The sequence below is a fragment of the Heteronotia binoei genome, chromosome 21, assembly GCF_032191835.1.
Source record: "Heteronotia binoei isolate CCM8104 ecotype False Entrance Well chromosome 21, APGP_CSIRO_Hbin_v1, whole genome shotgun sequence".
NCBI classification, from domain to species: Eukaryota; Metazoa; Chordata; class Lepidosauria; order Squamata; family Gekkonidae; genus Heteronotia; species Heteronotia binoei.
The window spans coordinates 156,384,116-156,408,657 of NC_083243.1; the positions used below are offsets into that span (position 1 = coordinate 156,384,116).

Sequence of the window (24,542 nt, forward strand, 5' to 3'; positions counted from 1 at the left end):
TGTTCTTATGTGACAATACTGACTTTGGTGGACCCAAGCACTGATTCAGTGTAAGGGAGCTTTGTGTTTGTGACTGGAGTGGACAATACTGACTTTGGTGGACCCAAGCACTGATTCAGTGTAAGGGAGCTTTGTGTTTGTGTCTTCTGGTGCAATTTTGTTCTCAGATCCTGTATTTACTTCATCAGTATATGGGATAAGGCACTTTCTCAACTGTGCTGCATAATGCAGCCTATTTATTTTGTCCTGTTGGCTCTGTTGGCTCTATCTGCGCCACCTTCATCACTTTCGGGGTGTGGATCCCCCAGTGGGGTGGGCTCCCGACTCCCTCTGCCGGCTGTTTCTGATAGCCCTGCGCCCCCTCTTTCATTTGATATGTGTCCCGTGCGGGTGCCACCCTCCTGCCGGGAGATGCCGCAAAATGAGCCCCCTTGAGGCTTATGGCGGCAGGGCTCGGGGGAAGCAAGCTAGACTGCTGTTCTTTTGAGGGGTTATAGAGTGTTTCGAGCCCCTCCCTGTGGCATCGGTCCCATCGTTGTGGGACCCAGGGGGCCGGCGCAGCGGCCCGCTGAAGCAGCCTGTCAGTCACTTCCGCATCTCGACCTGTGTTATTAGTGACAGGCTGCTTCGGCAGGCTGCTGCGCCGGCCCCCTGGGTCCCACGACGATGGGACCAATGCCACAGGGAGGGGCTCGAAACACTCTATAACCCCTCAAAAGAACAGCAGTCTAGCTTGCTTCCCCCGAGCCCTGCCGCCATAAGCCTCAAGGGGGCTCATTTTGCGGCATCTCCCGGCAGGAGGGTGGCACCCGCACGGGACACATATCAAATGAAAGAGGGGGCGCAGGGCTATCAGAAACAGCCGGCGGAGGGAGTCGGGAGCCCACCCCACTGGGGGATCCACACCCCGAAAGTGATGAAGGTGGCGCAGATAGAGCCAACAGAGCCAACAGGACAAAATAAATAGGCTGCATTATGCAGCACAGTTGAGAAAGTGCCTTATCCCATATACTGATGAAGTATATACAGGATTTGAGAACAAAATTGTTTCCGGCGGTGATATTTGGGGGATTTTTGGGGACGTCACAGGAAGTGCTGTGAAGTCACTTCCTGTTTCCGGCAGTGGCATTTGGGGGAAATGATGCCATTTGGGGGAAATGATGTCACAGGAAGTGATGTCACTTCCTGCTTCCGGCAGGTGGCGCGGGGGAAATGATGTCACAGGAAGTGATGTCACTTCCCGTTTCCGGCAGGTGGCGCGGGGGAAATGATGTCACAGGAAGTGATGTCACTTCCTGTTTCCGGCGGTGGTATGACGTCGCCGGAAGTGACGTCACTTCCTGTTTCCGGCGGCGCACGCGCTTCGCGCGCGCACACTCCTGCCTTCCCCCCCCCCAAGGTGTCCCTGGCTGGCCTTCAGACATTATGGCCACCCTACACAGGAGAACCAAAGGACACTACAACTTTACCACCATTTTTGCAGCTGCCTGGAACCTGGCAACAGACTAGTTAACCTGCTTATTTCGAAAACCCAGTGCAGGAGGGAGATGCAACAGTTCCCCTATGCTCAGCAGGCCTACAAACCTGCTAGGGGACAATGGCACTCAGCCGGCCACAGCCCCCAGCTACTAAGACTGCACAGGCTGGCTGGCCAAAGGTGGGAGACAAGCCTCTTCTATCAGTGCCACAGCTTGCTCAGCTAGGCTGCTGGGCCTGCCATTGGCCATCCCGGTGCACCTCACAAAGGACAGGTGAGGGCAACTGTTACCCTCCCCCCAGACTTGCCACTGTCATTGCTCACTGGACAAAGGGCTGCTTGCCCTCTCATATTCCTTCCCTCACTCACTGCTCTCTACCTTGTTGCTCTTCTTGGTGGTGGCTGCATTCAGGTCTCTCTGTCCATCCAGCAGGGAAGGGCAGGAATCATGATTGCATGTCCAGTTGGACTTGGTGCTGTGGCTGGCAGTTCCCTCTCCTACACACTCGCTTTTCTCCCTTGACTCTTGTACTCTTTTCACATTCTAAGTCTCCAGGTGACCTCTGTGATGGTGAAAAGCTTGCAAGCCTATTTTTCCCTCCCCCCCCCCTTCACACATGTAGAGTTGCCAAGTCCAATTCAAGAAAAATCTGAGGACTTTTGGGGTGAAGCCAGGAGACTTTGGGGGTGGAGCCAGCAGCAAGGATATGACAAGCATAATTGAACTCCAAAGGGAGTGCTGGCCATCACATTTAAAGAGACCAGTTCCATGAAAAAAGCCCACAGGAAAAAAGCTCACACTATGCATGCTTACTTGAGAGTAAGCCTACATTAAGTTCCTGCTCAGCCTCTGGGAGCCACACAATGTGTGTGAAAGAGCTACATGTGGTTCTCAAGCCACAGTTTGGCCACCCCTGTCATAGGCTGTTAAAACTATCAGGTAGGTTTTCCAGCTCTGGGCTGGGAAATACCTGGAGATTTTGGGAGCAGAGCCTGAGGAGGGTGGGGTTTGTGGAGGGGAGGAACTTCTTTGGGGTAGAATGCCAGAAGGTCCACCTTCCAAAGCACCCATTTACTCCAGGTGAATCGATCTGTCACCCACAGATCAGTCATAATAGCAGAAGATTTCCAACCATCACTTGGAGGCTAGCAACCCTACTATAAGGACCTGAGCCCAGCATGTATCATGAACCTGAGAGCTGAGGAGATACCAAGTAAAGATACAACATTTGTGGCATCAGTGCTGGCTGAGCTAGGACATCAGTGCTGGCTGAGCTAAGAGAGAGTTCCTGAGCTTCCAGCTCAAGCTTGTTTATGGGTTGGTAAATAAATCTGTTGCTATCTGCAGATTGCTTTCACTTTTATTTTGGTTGTGCCTCACCTTATTCTACCTCCATCTTGACAGTAGGTGGACACAAGAAGTAAATTTACTCCTGCAGGCCAAATCTAATACCTTTTTTGTTAAAATCATGACTGATTTCTGAGGTGACCATAAACATTGTAGAAGGAAGGTACATGTCTCTAAACATTTGGAAAAATATGTGCATATATGTGCATATCTCCTGTATTATTATTTATTGCAACATACACCTTTGGAACATTGCTGTAACTCTGGAACTGTTGTTTAAGTGTCAGACAAAGAATTTTAATTTTTTTTGTTGAACCTTTCCGTTTAGTTTTCTTAATTTTGTCTTTTCTTTGACTGTAACTATAATCTGTGATTATTTTGTTGTTATTGGGGGGGTTTTTGTTAAAAATTCCTTTGGCTATTTATTGTAATTTATTTTAGTGATTTTATTATATATTCCCATTCTGTTGTGATCCACTTTGTACAATGAATTTGGAAAATCAGGGTATCCATATTAATATCTAAATAAAAGATAAAGTGTGAAGTGGTACTAAAATTGAATCAAAGGTGAGCTTTGTTCACTTTGCCTCCTTTCTGACCCTTGGAAAAAGGCAACAAGCTTTACATGAAAACATCTACCAGTTCCATTTGCATGTGAAAACCCTGGCATTTGGGAAGTGCCCATCAGACTAAGAACAAGGCTTGCCATTTCTGGGAGACCTTATTGCCAGCAACTGTGTAATTAACTAGAAATAACACTGGGAAAGAATGGACAATTACCATCTTATCTAACTCTCGCTTTCCCTTCCAATGTCTGCCCAGGGTTGTGAAACAGAGTCTTTGTTTGATAGTGAATTGCTGCAAGTTGCTTTATTCTAGTTTATAATAAGTAAACAATGGCAACAATGCCTGGTACTTCTGGGAGATTTCATACCACTGAATTACTGTCCAAGGCTTCCCTTTAGCCTCTCCGTTCGTATGTTGAAATCAACTAACTCACCCTCATGTTACATTTTTACTAAGTGAAATAATTCCATTTATGCATTCCTCAGCAGTGCCATTAGTTCACCCTCCCATATATCTTCCTGTATTAGCCCATCAAAGTAGGTGCCTACTTTAAATATATTCCAGAACAGTTCCAATAGTGAAGAGTCTTGTCTGTCTCTCTAGTACTGCTCATACAGCTATAGCCTTAAGCAGAAGTGTGAAGAGTTTAAGGCAGGGGTAGGGAACCTTTTTTCTGCTAAGGGCCATATGGATATTCGCGGGCCATAAAAAATTATCAACTTAAAAAACAGTGCTCCACTGAGGGAGAATGATTCAGGTCAGCAAAATTAATGCAAATAACTGTTTTTCTATTTGAAGTCATGTGGGGAGAGCCTAATCTGGTACACACACACACAAACCCAGCCCGCCACCCTAGGCAAATGCCTAGGTCCAGGGCTTTTTTGTAGAAAAAGCTCAGCAGGAACTCAGTAGCATATTAGACCACATCCCCTAATATTAGCATATTAGGTCACACACTCATTAACATATTAGGCCACACCATCCTGGGATAATCAAGTGCAAACTGAACTGTGACAGTGACTTTTCCAGGCCCTGCAGCAATTCTGGCCAGCCAGCCAGGCCCCAGGGAGACTGCCACACAGTATATCTGGGTCTTGTGATCCCTGCCTGGCCCTGGGAAGGCTGCTGCACAGCGTGGCTGGGCCCCATGATCCTCGCTGGCCAGCCAGACCCCAGGGAGGCTGCCACATGGCTTGGTTCGGTCCAGTAATCCCTGAGGGCCACACCAAGTGACCTTGAGAAAAGTATATGGCCCTCGGGATGGAGGTTCCCCACTCCAGGTCTAAGGTAAAGAGTTTCAAGCCCAACTTTAGAGTAAGAGGTCCAGGGCTTTTCCCCTCCTCTAAATTATTGCATAGCTATTTAAAAAGGATTTGTTTTGGAGTGAACCTTTAAAAAAATGGGTATCTTCTCTTCTGTTTATCATACTGCAGCATTATCTATCCATGCTCAGATCTGTGTTCACTTCATTCATTGAGTTTTATGACAAAACCGAATGGTTCATTTAGCCTACACAACAAGGTCATCATGAATATGTGCCTTACATTCCCCTAAAAAAAAAACTGGGCCTTTTCTTCATTTCTTTTTATCAAACCCATTACAGATTATTTTTAGGACATATTTATGAGTAGTCTCATGATGGCTTTTTTTTTTAAGCTTGAAAGGTGTCACTTTTGCATTTTGCCAATGTGAGATAGAAGATGGATAAAAGCCATTTTAGAAACAATGTATATTTTAGTAAAAACAACAGAAATGCATCTGACAGTGACTCACAAAAGTTTATGCCTCAGTACATTTGCTGGTGTTTAATAATAATGCCTAGTTGCAGGGGTAGAACAGCTAGATTGGAGTCCAGGAGCACCTTAGAGACCAACAAAAGCTTCAGGGTGTCAGCTTTTGAGAGTCAGAGCTCCCTTCATCAGACACAGTAGAACAGAAGTGGAGATCTGAGTCCTTTAATCACAATCAAAAGGTGGGCATGGTGTTGTAGAGAATGCGAAGGTAAAGTGTATCTTTTAATCAGCTTGATTAGAGCAAAGGAGAATTGCTTGGGGTAGAAAATTAGCATCTGCCATGAGATAAAAATCCTCTGTCCCTAATCAGCCCCCACACCCCGGAGGGAGGGTCCATTGTTTTGGACTTGTGAAATAACTTCAGTTCAGCAATTTCACACTGAAATTTCCCATTGAAATTTCTTTGCTTGAGGACTACAACTCTTAGGTCAGCAAATGCATAAAGTAGTGCCTAGAAAGCGCATTTATTGTGTGGAGTGGTCTAGTGAAATTTCTCTAGTGCTTCTTTCCCATGTCTCCTTATCTACTCTGACAACACGATAACTGGACCTAACAACACCTGCCACACCATCTCAGGTTCATTCACTTGTTCATCTTCCAGTGTATGCCATCAAGTGTCAGCAATACTCTTTTCACTCTTCACATCAGACAAATTCTTTGCTACACAAAAGAATAAATGGACATAAATCTGACTTCAAAAAATGGCAACACTCAAAAACAGTGAGAGAAAATTTTAATCTTCCAGATCATTCCATTGCTGATCCAAGAGTGGCAGTCCTCAACGAAATTTCAAAGGGAAATTACAATGTGAACAATGGGCCCCTTAGGGCTGAATAGGGACACCAGATTCTTATCTCAGTACAGAAGCTAATTTTCTACGTCCAAGCATTTCCCCTCTGCTCTAATCAAGCTGATTACAATATACATTGTATCTTTGCTATGGTTGTCAGTTCCTCCTTGGCTACCAGTGAGGAATGGGGGGTAGGGCTGACACATCCAGGTTGGGAAATTCCTCCTGGAGATTTGGGGATGGAGCCTAGGGAGGACTGGGAACTCAGTGGGATACAATGCCACAGAGTCCACCCTCCAAAGCACCCATTTTCTCCAGGGGAACTGATTGGAGGTGAAGTTGTAATTCTGGGGATCCCTAGGTCCCAACTGGAAGCAGGCATCCCTAAATCCGTTACAACACCCCTCCTGCCTTCTGACTAGGAGAAGAGAACTAATCTCCACTTCTGTTCTGCTCTGTCCGGCAAACAGCTTCAACTCTCAACATCTTATACCCTGAAACTTGTTGGTCTCTAAGATGCTACTGGACTCAAGTCTAATAATACTTAGTTGTTTGTGCTGCAGCTAGTCAGCTGGACTTTGATTCTAGCTAAAATAGGTTTTATGTTACAAGTTCAGTTCTGAGCCAAAAGCATTACACATCCTAAGAACAGTTATATTCCTCTAAGTCCATTGACTTCAGTGGCCTCAGAAGGGTGTAACAATGATTAGGATTGCACCGTTGAGCATCTATTGTGATGGAGAACTGATTGTGTGCCAGTTTCTTTAGCTGTTTTGTTAGAAGTCAAGGATGTGCAGTTTTGCTCCAGAGTCAGAACTCTTTTTAAAATGTTTTGACTGTATTTATATTAGCTGATCAACTGATTAGTTGGATTACTGAATTTTTCTTTGCCTGTGGTGGCTCTGAGTGCTGGATAAGCAGATTTAATTTCTCCACTTTGTCCTCTGTACAACTCTGTCTCACACCTCATGATTTGAGCTATGCCTTTTTTAACCTTGTGAATAATGAGCAGCCATATGACTACTGGAAAAGGAGATTTATTTGTTTGCTTTTTAGTTGATCCCATTTTTTAAAAACCCTGCAATGTTAATTCTACTCAAGACTCTCATAGTGCCATGCAAAATTAATACAGAAGTCATAGATATAAAAATGGTACTTTTAAGATGACAAAGTTATGTTTTTTATGTTTCCAGTGGCTCAAAAGTATAGCACGGAAAGGATAATATGTCTGCGATGTAGAAGAGCAGTACATTTAGCGACAGTTCAGAACTCATACAAAAATCTGCACCTTCCTTAGGAAATAAATTTATGCTATATTTCATGCAAGATATTTGTATGCATCTTAAAATATACATGTGGGCATCTGCTTCTTTAAAAAGTTACATCAGAATAATCTCATTGTCCACTTTCCAGAAAAGGAAATGTACCAACTTTCACTTTACAAAAGTTATGCTCCGATTTCTAAGCCCTTAAGGTTGCATCGGACTCTGAAAACAAAGTTCGGTAGGAAGATAAATCATGCTACAATTGTTTAGCTCCCTAAGGATTAAGGAAAAAGCCTCCCAGTTCTCCTTCCATCTTTCAGATCTGCAATAAGGACATAACAGAAGACCTGCTGAACCAGTAGTCCATCCAGTCCAGCATCCTGCTTAACACAGTGGCCAACAGGCTAGCCAAGAAACAAGGCATGGAGGTCAAGGCCTTTTGCTGATGTTGCCTCCTAGCACTCCACTTAGTCACTAGGACTAGTAGCCACTGATGGACCTATCCTCCATGAATCTGCCTAACCCCCTGTTATGGGACCAAACTCAAATGATGACAAAAGGTAAGGGTTTTAGAATTTTAATGTTCGTTTTACCCTTCACAGTGTCTTCTCTAGTTCTCCCTTCACCATGGCAACAGCCCCTCAGTAGGAACCAAGACTTCAGGTGGCTAGTAGGGACCAGCCAGCCCATCCACTCCAATCAGGGCTGGCAAGCTCACAGTATGTGCCCCCTCGCCTGCTGCAACTGTTCCTTGCTGTACTCCTTCCCCATGTGCCCAGCCTCATGCCTCATTGCCACCAACTTCCCCATCACGCTGTCCCATCTCCCTTAAATCACTCACCAGTGCTGCCTTACAACACCCCCCCCCCCAGAGTCCAGCTGTTCTCAATCACCCTAAACTCATCATGCCACCTTAAAAGCCACCCATGTCCTCTGGCAGAGCATTTCAAAATTTACAGTGCAATCCTCAGAACACTTTCTTGGGAATAAGCCCTATTGAATAGGACTGAGTAGATTCTGAGCAGACCTCCTTGGGATTGCTCTCTCAATTAGTCACTGAGTAAAGAAGTAGTACTTTCTTTTGCCAGTCCTCAGTGCTGGATTAAACCCTATGGAGGCCCCTAGGCAATCAAAATCTTGGAGCCCCCTTGAAAATTATCTCCTAATATCTCCTGCAGACACCCCCTTGAAACGCCTGTTTGATAATGCTGTGGGGGAAGAGGCAGAGAGAGGCAAACCAGCCTGGGCAGGGGTGGACCAAGACGATCTGGCACCCTGAGCAACCCAAACTTCTGGTGCGCACACACACTCACACATACAACCAATTTTCAAAAACAGATGAATTGTGGGGAAAATGAGAAGCACAAAACTCAAAATTGCTCCCTGACCTGGATAGCCCAGGCAAGCCTGATCTTGCCAGATTTCAGAAGCTAAGCTGGACCAGCTCTGGCAAGTACTTGGATGGGAGACCCCCTTGAAATAACAAAATTGGGAGGGCACAGGCAGACTCTATTCGGCTCCCTCTCTGAATATCCTCCAGGCCCCCCATAGAGGTCAGTCACTAGAGGTTGACATGACTTCCAGGTGCTCACACACACACACATACACACACACAAAGTCAAAGAAGCAAACTTGAAATTGCTATTTTTTAAAATAATTGTGAGAAGAAGTAATACAGCAATCCTTCATTTTCTTTCTCAAACAGAAAACAATTTTAGCACACAAATCACTTTGAATAATCTGGCAGCTAAGAAAATTAATCTAAATTCACTGAGAAACAAACATCTGTTATGTGTTGTCTTGGTTCTCTCCCTGGGACTGAATAATTTCACAAAATCTTGGCCATTTTGTTATATTCTTGTCTCCCCCAGTTAAAGGTTATAATTTGAGGCTTGATATGCCTTCATTTGTGACCAGCATAAATAATTAAGAACCAGTGTGTAACGTTAGAGAATCACATTAAGATCTCAGACACCAAGAGTCCAATTTTCTACTTTGCCAGGGAAGCTTGCTGGGTGCTGGGGACCAATCACATGCTCTCCGACTAACCTACCTCATAAGGTTGCTGTGAGCATGAAAGCTTACCAAAGAACTGAGTGCCTTGGCTGTGACATTATGAAGCAATTAAAAATGTCAACTGCATGAATGTTGGTTGGCTTTAGTTTAATTAATTCATCCCACCTAAGAGTAAAATGGAACCCACTAGTGAACTGTCAAGGACCATTTCCCTTCCCAAAAAAGCCACCTGTGAATACTGAGAGGTGGCTGGCCACACACAGATTGGCACAATGAGACCCAAAGAATGCTGGGAATCCCACACTCTAGTACTACTGAGATGTGGAAAACAGGACAACCTGCATTTTCTCAAGCCAACACAAAACCACGATTCAGCTTTCAGTTAAGCATGTCCTCCAGGGATTGTGTGGAGCAGAAACTTTAAGGAATGAGACAGAATGACAAAGACGTCAGTTTTATCCATTACTTTGAACATCACAAGCTACATTGGAATAGCTCATTGCGCTTACCTGAGAATTAGTAGTCAGTATCACTTCACAATTTCTTGTGAAGTGATGCTGACTTTGTATACACTGGTTTAAAATTGTAGATATGGAAAAATTATATATAATGATTTAAGCATAGTTATTGTTTTCAGCGATATTCTGCTTGCTTGTCTTCATGCTGAAACCCATTCTTCTGTGGCACTGAGAATGTCAGCAGGCACAGATGGAAGAAACAAAAAATAAGCTACTAGGTTTTTTTTGCGGGGGGGGGGGATTTTATGATCACACACAAAAAAGGAAGACTTTGTGGAATGAATATGTTAGAAAGCAAGCAGAATTACAGAAGGAGATTAAAGGAGATGAAGATTGAAAGTCACCATGAAAAAATTGAAAAAACTGATGTTGTTTTGAATCGAGGACATGAGTGAAACTGGAGAATGGTGGCAGGATCAAACAGTAAAGAATGAGAAAATGAACAGAGACAGAAAGATACAGTGGGGAGAAAACAGCAGAGCAGAGGAAAGAGGAGAGAACATCAGACACCTCGAGTCCTTACCAGAGTCCCTAGTTGGAACTAGTGGTCATAATCCTTGGCAACCATTCACATGCTAGGTTAGCTCCTCCTACCGGTTTCTGTTTCCGGAGAGGAAACATGAAATCCAGGAGGAGAGAGCTACCTTCTTCAAAGGAAGAGAGGATTTAGGCTCCAGGTCCAGCAGTCAAGACAGAAAAAATGAAATTCAAGTCCCCAAATCAAAATTTTTGATTGCCAAAAAAAGAAATCCCACAGTAAAAATCAGAGAGAACATAAAACTAAGAAACTCGGGGTGGGGGAAGGATGAAAAAACCCGAAGACCTCCTTCCCAAGTAATCATTTTAAAGGGGAGGGCACCAATCCAAATTTGACAGAAACTTTTCCTAGCAGAAGAGGGAGGAAATATCAATATAAGGCCGGGGGGGGGGGCAAGGAAAGGGGAAGAAAAAAGGGGAACGTTCCCTGTAGACCTTCCCCCAACAGCTAATTCCCCCACAGGGGTGACCTTTAAAGTTCCGCCAAGAAAGTGAGGAGCCAAGCGGGAATGGAGAGGAAGGTCGCCCATTGCAAAGGAAGGGGGTGGGGTGGGGGATGCGGCAGAAGAGCCGAGCAGGAAGCACTGGAGGGACGGAAGCAGACAGGGCGGAAGGTGGGGAAAAGAGGAATGCAACGAGCACTTTGGTGCTCGTGTGGGTCTTGGGACAAATGCGGCTGCCCGGCTTCCCTCTTGTCCTCTCTGCCACTTTCCCTGCCGGACGCTGGCCTGGGATCAGATGAGCACAAGATACAGGAGGGCAGACTCGGCAGAGAGGCAAGCAGGCGAGGCGAGTCAGGCGACGCCAGCAGCCGCCGCACAGGCAGGAGGCTCCTGCTGCGCCTGCGTAGGCTCGGGCCAGCGCGGGCTGAGTGAGGGCGGCGGGAGTGGGCAGTACATGCGTCAGTGTGGCCGCCCCTTGCCAGCACCTTCTCTGGCAGTGCAACAGACAAGAGGGGAGAGCAGCCAGATCCGCCTCCAGGGATCCGCCGCAGCAGATCACCCGCGAAACTGCATTCGCAGTCACGTAGGTGGTGGCCAATTTGGCGCCCCGGGGCCCAGAGGCAAGTGCCTACTCCGCCTATTGGTTAATCCGGCTCTGCCAGTCTCTGATTTTCCCATCAGTTTCATTTGGCCCTCTGAGTTCTAACATTATAAGGGGGAGAGAGAAAATTGTCACTATCAGCTGCCTAATACATATGTCACCTCTCTCAAGGCAGAATCCTTTCAGTTCCTCTTTTTGTTTTGTTCTTTAGCCCATAACTCAGGGCTGTCCTTTCCTTTGGTGTATGGCTGACAGAAGAGTCAGTAAACCAAGTGAGGCAGAGGGATGATTACAATGTCCATATGGCATTTGTTTGGAATAGGTGCAAGATTAGGGGATTGTGCAGGCCTGGCCTGACATGCCAAACCCATTTATCACACAGCCAGTGATTAGCAGAGAAGGAGGAGAAAATCAACCCCTCTCTCCTGGGCATCTCTAAAATTGTTCTACCCATGATGGGGCACTAATTGAAAAATTAGTAGATTTGGCTAAGGACTGGTTCACACATACCAGCTGAGTACTCCACACTTGCTGACTTGCAGCTTCATGTGTGAACTGCCTCCATTGAAAGGCAGTGAGGTTTGGGTAGTTTCCTGTGATGGCTCATTCATGCATACATGATAGCATTTCATGCTGCATTCATCAAGTGATGGATATTCACATGTGAATCAGTACTGAGGGGGATCTCAAACTGTTTCTCTCCCTGTGTCTCAGCACAACCAAAAGACCCAATTTAAAATTTTGCCAGGCGTTTCTTTAAAAGGTGTGTGTGGAGTTACAAGTCTCACACATAAATTAAGCCTAGGTCCTTAGTGTGCAGTGGCAGCATGCCAGGAATCTGCGGCTGCAGGTATAAAGTGTTGACATGTTCATGTTGCATAGGCGTCAACATCCCACTTTAATTGTGACACTAATAATTTATTTTTTAAATATTTCCATCCTTTCTTATATTTTCAGACTCAAGACGGCTAACAGAACAGCAATCAAGTTGCAAGCATTCAAACGATAAAAGTCGTTAACAAAACAGAAATTCAAATACACAAATTACAAATTTAAAAGCAATCAGAATTTAGACTACACAAACAAACAGGAGTAGAATGAGCACAGCCAAATCAGCTAAAACAAATCACTGTCTCTATCCAGCACACTTTGGAAGAAGACTGTCCTACATGTCTTCCTAAATGCAGCCAGTGAGAGAGCCTTCCTTAACAACCCAGGTAGATCATTTCAGAGGATTAAGCCCACCACAGAAAAAACCCATGGTCTGAGTGAATAGTCCATATGGATAGTCCTAAGGGAAGGTATCTTGAGGTGATTGGTACAGTAAATGTAGTCTGATAATCACTTGGAATTTTGTACAGGTAAGTTGTTGTTGTTGCTGTTGTTGTTTTTTTGGGGGGGAGGGTTAAGCACACTCAGCATCATATTTAAGCTAGGCCTGAGAATGCACATTAAACAAACCACTGGAAGTCTGCAAATGGCAACATCTTGTTGCTTCAAGCAACAGTGAATAAATCCAGCATTGCAGTTCCTACTCCCCATTTTTGGCACACTATAACTGGCTGTGGCCCATTGTTAGGGATGCTGGAGACACAAGAATGTGCTATTTGCTGAACAGGATGATCTTCGGACTCCTTCACATCTCATGATTTGTCATTGACTTGCAAAGAGCTTTTAGCATTATGCTCCACAGAGAGAGATGCTTCTGTTCAGCTTTACATTTGGGGAAAAATTCAGCTAGTTTTATCTTGCTACTCAGTTTCCTGAGCCTAGTGCTCTGTATTCAAAAAGGGTTGGAATTGTATGTGACATGGTCCTATGACACTTGTAAGGTATTCACACATCCCAGACCAACTGCAAGTGCTGTTATTCCGAAATGAAATTCCCAGCAATATAGCAGCTTCATGTGTGCCATGCCAAAGAAAGGGCTTCTCTTTCCTTTATCAAATTTCTTTAACTCTCCACCATTAAAAAAAAAATCCTCTCTTTTAAAAATGTATAGCTCAGGCATGTTGAACTCATTTGTTATGAGGGCCAGATCTGACATAAATGAAACCTTGTTGGGCCAGGCCATGTGTGTCATAAAATGTAATGTCAGGTAGCAAAGATATAAACATTATAAAGGACATAAACACAGTTAAAGATTTTTTTAAAAAACTTAAAACATGCTTAAAATATCAGCACTCTTGCAACATTTCGTTTATTTAACTGTCACTGATAACTGACGCCTCTTGCTCTGGATTATTGCATTGAAATCTGGAGACAATGTCTGTGTTCTAGCAATCGAGTATGCTGTTCAGGTGTTGTTCAGGTGTGCATCTGTAAGTTGCAAACCTACTTTTGATTTATTGACATTCATTGCAGAAATCTTGTGGTCAATGCTTTGAACCCAAGACCAAGGGGAAAACATGAAATGGCTTGGCATTGCAAGCTTTTGTACTAAAGTTGCTTCATGTGCTAGCCAATGGAGAAAACAGGCTTTGCTTTGTTGCTTGATTGAGCAAGCCTGGCAAAGCTGTGATGCAGAAAGAAGCAAGAGAGGGAGAAGGAAGCAGGCAACAGTGAGTTGCTCATGGGCCTGAAAGGAGCCCTCCAAGGGCCTGATCTGGCCCCCAGGCCACATGTTTGACACCTCTGGTATAGTTGAATGCTATCCAGAGAAAGTTATGTATGAGGAAATCCCAATCAGTAACAGTAGCTGAAGGATTTCGACCTATCTGTCTCATTATATCTTTCACTGTTAAAACATTAACACTCCTGAAAATCAAAGAAGAACTCAGCTCTTTCTAACAACAAAAAAGATTGAATGGGTGACAGGCCAGATGTTAATATAACATTAATTTACAGTTGGACACTGAGTCTACTCTTGAGAAAAGGATGTATATAGAATGGATCAAGGATAGGCTACACAAGGCTGATAGCTTTGTTCTATACTTACAAAGGCAGAAGTCCTTGTATTATCTTTGGACACAAGGCATTACTGTAGGTAGGAAAGGAAATTTTAACAGGAATGCATTGTCCAGGGCTTTAAGTACCCACGCCCTTTTACCAGAAGCAGCTTCACTAAGACTACTTAAGAATTTGGGCTATAAAGACTGCATCTTTGTACAGAATACTAGCCCCTGCATTCTATAGTATCAAGTACCAAGACCATTTGTAAGGCACAACAAAGATTTAAGAATGTATATTTTCTGGAATAATTATATCAGATTTTCACTTCTGTAGTGATTGTTGTGGTTATTTGTCTACAGATTTGCTCACAGCTTTAGTCCAGTGCCATTTCTCCTGACTTGCACAAATATGCTTTATCTGTTCTTTAACTCTTGCAACTGTTTGACATTTGTCCGTTGAATCACCATTGTAAACAACACTGTATGGGGGTTTATTGATTGTCCATATTCTACACATAAGGGAGGAGGAAATGTCTGTTTTCTTACTCAGTAACAACTTGGCGGCCTTCATGGCCGTGGAGAAGTTGGTCACTTGTGGGAGGTGAGGTGAGTGACATGGCTTGTCATATGATGAAAGCTTGCTGACAATATTAAGCTAAGAGCCGCCACTGGAACATTTTTAAGCAGCAACCATGCTGTATGATGTAATAATTTCTTTCATGCCTATAGAGTGTATGCTTTAAGAGAGTAGGGGGCAGAGTAACAGTGATGGAAGTTGTTCTTCTCCATTCCAGAACCATTCAAACCAACATAATAATATGATTATCCACTGCACTATTTAGAACTACTGCTTGGCCTTAATCAGCCAATGGAGAATGTGTGTTTTCTCTTAGGTGCAGCCACATCATATGGACATTCTTTCAGATCTCGCCAACCACACCTTGATATGTCCACTAGATGTGCCATCTAACTGGTTTCTTAAGCCATTCTTAGGTGTAGATGGTGGAACATTTTAATAGTTTGCATAGAAACTCACAAATTAATATAAGGAAGCTAATACTGTCCGGGGGGGGGGGTCTGTGTGGTGGTCATCAGTTCCATTTGTAGTTTGTTTGACAATATTATACCCTCCAAGGGTCCAATATTTTGGATTTAGCCTTAGGATAATTAGTTATAAATATTTTAAGGTACAGCTCTTTACCAAGGCAAGTGAGTCCCCCAATTCCATTCACCTTTTTATTGACAAAAAAGAAAATAATCAATTTCTTTGTACAGAAAGGATTTCGAGAAATCAGTTTCTGTGTACAGAAGTTACTCATCATGCTAGTTAATGATCTATCCCTATAATGGGACTTCCCAGATTCATTTATTAAATCAATTTAACTATACTCCAATTTACACTCTTTATCCACCTTTTCCCCCTCTCAAAAATCCTTTTAAAAAATTGGAACCGGTCGAGCTTCTTTCTCCGATCAAGATGTTCACACCAATGCCAGGCGATAAGCCCCCAAAAGGTTTCGGGAGAGTGTTAAGGTGCGTCCTGCCATTCAATATTGAGTCAGGATTTTCATTTGTGCTTCTGGAAAAACCATTCATAAATTCAGACCCCTCCCCCATCCGCCAAATTCCTACTCGCCCTCCCAGAATGAATGTCTTCGCAACCTGAAATTCCCAGCCTGCAGAAGGATGTAGCTGCTTTCTTTATCCAAGTCTAGATAACACGTATATATCGGCTTCTCTCGAGTACAAAACCTCGTTTAGCTAGAGCAAAAAGAACCTTTGCTATGAGGGATTCGCCTCATCGGTGGGCTGAGCTCCGTGTAAACAAAGAAATAGCTTTGGGTGTCTTCCTTTCTCCCCCGCGGACAGGTAAAGACTTACCTTATGAGATTCTGCAAACCCTGTTTACTAGAATTCCGTCTCAAGATCGCACTGGTCATGGCTGAGTGGAAACGAACCAGGGTAGGCTCAGAATTCCCGCTGCCAAACCTCCCTTTTCTGTTCCTTTCTCGCCCTGCTTTTTTAGATAATCTCGTTAGCTGTTAGTGCTCGCTGGCTCGTTCTCTCCCTCTCTCTGTCTCACTCTTTTCTTTCCCTGTCCAGGAAGTTCTGCAGCTGGTTTCCTTTTGTTTCTCTAAGCCCCCTATCCCACTCCCACTCAGCCCCCCCCCCCTTCACCTCTGCCTTCTGCTCAGCCTAGTGGAAATGTAAGGGAAAAGAATCTTTCAGAGAGCCTGGAGAGGGTTCCTCCCTGCTCCCATCTGATTGCTGAATGAACTCAGGGTGAAGTTGAAAGCCCGTCTTCTCTGTCCAGAATGCATTCCCTTCCATAGGTGCCCTTCTCTCATTTATAAGCGCATTCTCTCTCTCTCTCTCACACACACACACAAGATTTCCATCTGTTTCTCACCACCCTGCCTTCCGCTTTGTCTCTCCTTCCCTTTTTAATCTTTTCATTCCTTGTCCCGTTACATAGAAAGGAACTAAAAGACCACTAAAGAAGCTAAAACTAGTCTCACAATGCCATCCAAAGAGGAGTTACAGCTCATGGATTTAGAAGCCTGTAATTCTGCTTAGGATGGCGTTGTAAGGACATTACTAACAAGAGTCAAGCAAACATCTGAAGACAAAATTAGAGTGTAACCTATGGAGCTTTTGACAAATGTGAGCCAAAAGACGCCATGCTGGGAATTATTAGGAAGGGAATTGAAAACAAATCAGCCAGTATCATAATGCCCCTGTATAAATCGATGGTGCGGTCTCATTTGGAGTACTGTGTGCAGTTCTGGTCACCGCACCTCAAAAAGGATATTATAGCATTGGAGAAAGTCCAGAGAAGGGCAACTAGAATGATTAAAGGGCTGGAGCACTTTCCCTATGAAGAAATGTTGAAACGCTTGGGACTCTTTAGCTTGGAGAAACGTCGACTGCGGGGTGACATGATAGAGGTTTACAAGATAATGCATGGGATGGAGAAAGTAGAGAAAGAAGTACTTTTCTCCCTTTCTCACAATACAAGAACTCGTGGGCATTCGATGAAATTGCTGAGCAGACAGGTTAAAACGGATAAAAGGAAGTACTTCTTCACCCAAAGGGTGATTAACATGTGGAATTCACTGCCACAGGAGGTGGTGGCGGCCACAAGTATAGCCACCTTCAAGAAGGGTTGAGATAAAAATATGGAGCACAGGTCCATCAGTGGCTATTAGCCACAGTGTATGTGTGTATATAAATTTTTTTGCCACTGTGTGACACAGAGTGCTGGACTTGATGGGCCGTTGGCCTGATCCAACATGGCTTCACTTATGTTCTTATCCAGTGAATCACCCTTGAGATCAGAGACACCAGATTTTACCAAATTCCAATTCACATAGTGATGATAGCATGTTGTTTGCTCCATGTCCTCCTAGTATACTTGTGCTCAGTATACTTGTACTTACTGTTAATCATGGCTTTCTAGTGTGCATACACATACATGAAAAACTCAGTGGTGTGATTGTAACAACAACCAACAAGAAAACTGTGAGACGGGACAGTTTGCACAGAGGTTGTTGCATTGCTAAGTAATTAAAACTTGATATATAATTTTAAACAAAATATTATTTCCGGTAGGATCAGTTTCATGACAGAAAACTGGGTTATCAGAAATCTTTGCTGCATCCTGGGAACCAAAGAAGCTCTTTCCCATCTGCACACAGACCACAATAAAAAAAACGGCCAAGTCTGATGGGGCAACCAACACTTCTGCCATTCATTGTTCAAAGTCAGCCTTATACTAAGTACTTAATTCACATCTAAGTGCAAGAGGATGCATTCCATCCAGTGCACCATCATTTCCCAATCAGTATTGACATTCAAAGCCTTACACGGCCTGGGACTGGCATACCTGCCTCTCCGCATATAAGCCCCGAAGGATGTTGCAATCGGCCAACCAACACCTTTTGCTAAGGATGTCCAGCTTGCCTCGACTAGGGCCTGGGCCAAAAGGGCCCTGGCCCCAACAGGCCCTGGACCCAACCTGGTGAAATCAGCTCCTGGTGGAGGTGCGGGCCCTGCCGGATTTGTTACCATTCCGCAGGGCCTGCAAGACGGAGCCAGGCATTTAGTTGAGGCAGGTGGGCGTCCTTTACTCTGTTGCCTATATCATCGGCTCCCTACCCCCACACACAGTGATCTACCACAGCAATCTATCATCTGAATCTTTATATTTGGGCCACTGAAAGATTACACCTAAAGTTGCACTATGTGCCGGGCACCCCTGCTATTTAATGTTGTTGTAATGCTATTGTTTTAAATGTGTTTATTGGCTTTATTGATTTTATTGCAGGTGATTGGTTTTTTATCTGAATGTGACCCGCCCTGAGCCCTTCTGGGAAAGGGCGGAATACAAGTGAACCAAATAAATAAATAAATAAATGATGAAACCATGGAGTATCACATGGGGAGGGCCATTACGTTTATGCCTCCTTTAAGCTTCCTGAAAGCATCTAGTTGATCTTTGTTAGAAAACAAACTAGTGAGGCCCTCGGTCTGTTCACAGAGGGCTCTTCTTACATTCTTACGTTCACGCTTTAGGAGTTTTTCAGGAACCAGAAAATCTTAACCTGTTTTTGTCCCATCATCACCTGCTGAAGCTGTAGGCAGAAGATCAGGAGCAATGAAAACTGCACAGCTGCCACCTGACTGTTTTGTGTCACATAGTCCCTTCACCATTGAAAAATGTCTTCCACCTTCCTGGCCTGTCACTAAAGAGTCATCCTGAAGTGTCCAGCTTCAGAATGAGAACCCTTCCCCCACCAATATGAGAGGCACTCTTAAATTAGTTCACATGGTAACCAAGGGGACCTATATGCAGCCTCTCACTTCATGTTTCACTTAAGAGGAGGAGCATTCTAGATTCAAAGAACTAGAGACAAAAGAAAGGGAAAAGAGGCAATTATACAATTCTAGTGAGAAAATGGTGTAGGTGCTGATTCCCAGTTTCTTCTTTAATAAGCTGTGTGGAAGTTCTTGAGCATGACCTTTACCCTGTGGGAGTCCTCAGGCTCCTTTAAAAAAAAAGTAAGAAAGTTCAGTTTCTGAGTACAGAGAAACTATGTGGTGTGTGGCAATGCTAGGAATGGAAAATAGAGGGTACTTCCCATTCCCCATGCACTTCACCCACTTCTGCAGGAAACCCCATCATGCAAGGCACTTGGCAGTATTTATTTAATTGTATTAATTTGTTTCATATATACCCTGCCTGTCTCAGCAATGGGGATCCAAAACAGCTTACATCATTCTCCTCTCCCCGGTTTCATCTTCTTAACAGCCCTGTGAGGTAGGTTAGGCTGAGAGTGTATGGCTGCCCCAAGGTCACCCAGTAAGCTTCCATGGCAGAATGGGGATTTGAACCTGGGTCTCCCAGATCCTAGCACAACATTTTAACCACCATAAGATACTGGCTTTCTTGGCATGAGCTACATAGATGAAAATAGCAGGCCGGACCAAAGGCTAACTTCAGTGACAAGGGAAATTCTGGAAGCAAGGTGTTGTCATCAAGGACAGGGTAAGCAGCGATGGGTGAGTGTATCAAGGTAAGTGTGGCCATACAGGAGTCGTAAGGAATGAGAGGGAAAGTGCAAGAGTGACTAATTTTAATTATATTAAAGCAGGAGATACCCAAGCCTTTTCAGCCTGTGGATATCTTTGTAATTCTAATACAGTGGGGGGGAGGCACAGGCATAAAATGGCTGCAACAGTTTGCTTTCAGTCACACAGTGAAGATCTTTGTGCTGTGGTGACAGCTGCTGCCAAAGCAACATTTTTTAAAAAAAAAAACCTGCACAGCCAATTAAATCTCCATTGGCCAATCAGAAGCCTTATACGGCAAAAATCTCTCCTGGCCCCTCCCACTTTCTAAAAACATTTGGCAGGCATTAGGAAAGGTGTTGGTGAGTGCCATGGTGCCCACAGGCACCATGTTGGGAACCCCTGTATTAAAGTAGCTGTGGCTTCCAATTCAAGGCAATTTTTTACCGGATGGTACTGTCCAGTTTTGACTTCAGAGCGTTCTGTCTTTTGCATCCAGGCATGAACAGAGACAAAAAGATCCAGGACAGAACAGTTTTAGAAGGCATTCTCTCACTCTCCTCTGGGAGCTGGAGTTCTCTACGGGGGCTAGGGGAACTCTAAAAGAAATCTCAGCACACTCCTCAAACTAGCATTCTAATGATTTGCAAACTTGTGTTTAGATACTGTATACTATACGTCTCCATTCTCTTCAAACAATATTTCTGGCTTTAAAAGAATGAATCTACAGGCAGCAATTTAAAAGGCTGAGGTCCATGAGTTGTGGCATCACTAGCAGTGACTGGAACGAAATGAGACCGTGGCCCAGCAGTCCCCATGCTCTTAATATAGCCTGGTATGCAGCACAAATCTATAGCAAGCTGAGGAAGGGCAGAAAGGAATGTAAAAGTCTGGCTTTGGTGACAAGGGGGAGTTTAGAAACATGTGGTTGACAATGAAGGCAAAAGTAGTGGACAAGGGCAACCCAGTAGATGTTGTTTACCTAGATGTCCAGAAAGACTTTGATAAAGTTCCTCATCAAAGGCTTCTAAGTAAACTTAGTAGACATGGGATAAGAGGACAAGTCCTCTTGTGGATTAAAAACTGGTTAATTAACAGGAAACAGAGCAAGTATGAATGGGCAGTTTCACAGTGGAAGGTGGTAAGCAGTGGGATACCACAGGGCTTGGTACTAGGTCCGGTGCTTAACTATAAATACATGTCGATGGGGTCCAAACTAGCAGAGACCAGCCAGGAGAGAGGACTTGGTAGATAACTCACTAAAATGTTAACTCAATATGCAACAGCAGTAAAAAAAGGCAAATGTTATGCTGGGGATTATTGGGAAGGGAACTGAAAACAAATAAACCAGTATCATAATGCCCCTGTGGTTATAGTGTGGCCTCATTTGGAATAATGTTTACAGTTCTGGTCACTGCACCTCAAAATCTTTTATTATAGCATTGGGAAAGGTGCAAAAAAAAGCAACTAAAATGATTAAGGGAATAGAACACTTTCCCTGTGAAGAAAGGTTAAAGAGGTTAGGGCTCTTTAGCTTGGAGAAACAACAACTGAGGGTTGATATGATAGAAGTTTATAAAATTATGCATGGGATACAGAAGGTATAGAAAGAAGTACTTTTCTCCCTTTCTCACAAGACAAGAACTTATGGGAACTCGACATTAATGAGCATAAGGCTCAAAACAGATAAAAGGAAATACCGTATTTTTCACACCATAAGGCGCTCCGGACGATAGGACGCACCTTCCTCCTGGGGGGCAATCCGCTGCCTCCGATCCCGGCGCTTCCTCCGTGTCTGCCTGCCTGGCTCCAGCTCTGATGCTTACAGCAAGCGCCGGGATCGGAGGGCAGAGGGAGCGATCCTGGCGCTTGCTGTAAGCGTCAGAGCTGAAGTCAGGCAGGCAGGCAGGGAGGAAGCATGCTGCCCTCTCCACAGCCGGCGCTCGCAAAGCGCTGGGTTTACGGAGGGGGCGGTTGCTTTCTCCGTGCCTTTCTGCCTGGCTTCAGCTCTGATGCTTACAGCAAGCGCCGGGATCGGAGGGCAGAGGGAGTGATCCTGGCGCTTGCTGTAAGTGTCAGAGCTGAAGCCAGGCAGGCAGGCACGAAGGAAGCACCGGGATCAGAGGCAGCTGATCGCCCCCCCCCCCCGAAAAGGTAGGTACCGGTACCTTCGCTCCATAAGACGCACACACTTCCCCCCCACACTTTTTTTTGGGGGGGGGGGGGAAGTGAGTCTTATGGTGCGAAAAATACGGTACTTCTTCACCCAAAGAGTAATTAACACATGGAATTCACTGCCAAAGGAATATAGCTATAAGTTTAGACAGCTTCAAGAGAGAATTAGATAAACATATGGAGCAGAGGTCCATCAGTGACTATTGGCCACAAGTTATAGATGGAACTCTATGGGTGCACTTACACTAAACTAAATAATGTTTTGCAACTGGATTTTTACTGCATAAGAATGGCAAAAATCCAGTTGGAAAACACATTATTTAGTGTAATGTGAATGCACCCTATGTCTGTGGCAGTGATGCTCTGTATTCTTGGTGCTTGGGGGGGGCAACAGTGGGAGGGCTTCTGGAGTTCTGACCCTGCTGGTGGACCTCCTGATGGCACCCGGGTTTTGCCCATTGTGTGACACAGAGTGTTGCACTGGATGGGTCATTGGCCTGATCCAACATGGCTTCTCATGTTCTTATGTAGTGAGGGGTAGAAAATGACTAATCAGCTCAGTGGTCTTCACTGAAGGGACTACTGCCAATAGCCATACACAGTTGTCTTCACTAGTTGAGTTGACAGAAGTAATGAGTGGGATGGAAGGCATGCTATAATCCTTCTTCATATGGACTGAACAGTCTAGATGTGCTGTGAATAGGCTCTTGCTCAAGGCAGTTTACAGTTAAAACCATGTTACAATATTAAAAACAGACCAATTAAAACAATTTATTATGTTTCTCTGTGACCCCTCCCCCCAAACACCCACCCACATTACACTGTGTCTTCAGAGAGTACACAAGACTAAATATTTAATGACATTTAGATGCTCACTGGGTAACAGATTTCCAAGCTAACAGGCCTTTAAGATCTAGGGAAATTAGTGATCTTTATGGGGGAAGGGTGAATTAAAGGTGAAGGAGAAACAATACAGTCTTTTTGGAATGAATAAAGTTCTGTTCACAACTGCAAACTGTACAAACTCAATGCATAGAGGTGTGCCTCTGTCACAACATACATAGGAAGGTGTGAGCAGGATCCTGCACACATACTCTAAATACAGCTTTTCCATGCAATTGGAAATCTTGCAAAAAGCAAGGTTCTCAACTGTACCCCCTGCCATCAGGAAACAAGGGTACTTTAGTTCTACTACAGTAAAATACTTCACTGTGAAACAGTTGGAGAAAGAAAGAAAGTTGCTCCTCCATTAAAGACCAGAGAGTGAGCAGGGAGGTGGTGAAGAGCCCCTACTCTGACCTCACCCCCCTCCATACGCAAACCCACCAGCCATCATGTGCTGTCCACCAGGAAAAAGCAATCCTCATAACCTTATCTAGGCTGCTTCCTCAAAATAATACAAAATTTTCCCTGCATTCACTTTCTCAATAATGGGATGGGACTATCAGAACAAATGCTGTGCCGCTGCTTCATATTTTAACTGCAAGGTGGTTGTGAGGATGTAGTGATTAAACTTTTGTTAGATACATGTCAGCTACCTATAGATTTGTAATAATAATTACCTGATTTATTACTTATGAGACTGTAATTGATGCTATTATTTTTATTTACCCACTTCACTACTGACTTCTCTATCAATTGATCACGTAAGGTCAAATATTGTTGAATGTATGGTGTGACTGTTTTGTTCCCCTTCCTTGTGTACTTTGAACATTCTAAAAAACATAAAATTAAAATAAAATGTTGGTTTTTTTTAACCACAAGGCAAATGAGATATCCACCATGCCCCTTATTTGTGGCTGAGAGGTGGCATCCCAGTGTACTTTCACTGAGAGCAGGACAAGCAGTAATGACAGAGGAGGGTTAACTGTAGCAAGTGCTTGCCTATCATAAGTTCCCCAAAGTAAAGAATGCCTGTTGCAATTGCTGCAGGAAATTCCCTCAGTAGTATAAAATCCATAGTCCATAGTTTACTGGGAGACAGACATATGCAAATAAACCCCAATGTAGGGGCACTTCCTACAGTAAATCCTGCTGTGGCAAATCAGCCAAATAGAGAAAAAAACATCAGGGCAGTCTGTCTTCAACTAGGGTTGTCAGCTGTCTGGAGAAAAATGTCTTGTCTCTTTGTTATTTAACAAGTGATGCTAGTTACTAGTGTCATGATAAGCACTAGTTGCCATTTCCCCTCCTTAAGACTCTGTTAAAGGAAGTGGCCATTTTTCTCCAAGCCTCCAGGCAACTTTATCTCAGCTCATAGCAAAAGAGAAAGAGTATAAAGGTGAGTAAAACGTCAAGGGAAAAGGTGAATCAGCCTTTGTGGTGGGAGGAAGAGGGAGTTCCAGAGTGAGAAAGACACACCAGCCTTCAGCAACTACCCAGTCCATTTGTTACGTGGTAATGGTTGCAAAATCCTTAGAAAGCTAAAATATATTTGGCAAAAAGGACTAAAGGCTCCAGCAAAAACTAATGTAAGCTAAGTTTTTAAAGGGATAGTGTTAGCATTTGTGAGTCCCAGAGGTTATTTGATTGCATTGTCTTAAGCACTAT

The 24,542-nt window shown here is 44.1% G+C and overlaps 1 protein-coding gene across 3 annotated transcripts in view; it reads right to left on the reverse strand.

Moving 5' to 3' along the window:
* Positions 1–24,542, reverse strand: part of LSP1 (lymphocyte specific protein 1) — a 115,131-nt gene that overhangs the window by 52,053 nt on the left and 38,536 nt on the right. Inside the window, exon 1 of one of the 3 annotated variants that reach the window (XM_060261204.1) lies at positions 16,128–16,622. The exons of the other annotated variants lie outside the window; for them this stretch is intronic. Within the exon in view, the coding sequence (XP_060117187.1) occupies positions 16,128–16,186 (59 nt within the window). The 5' untranslated portion in view covers positions 16,187–16,622. Of the gene's footprint in view, positions 1–16,127; positions 16,623–24,542 lie in introns of those variants that run through there. 3 annotated transcript variants of the gene reach the window in all.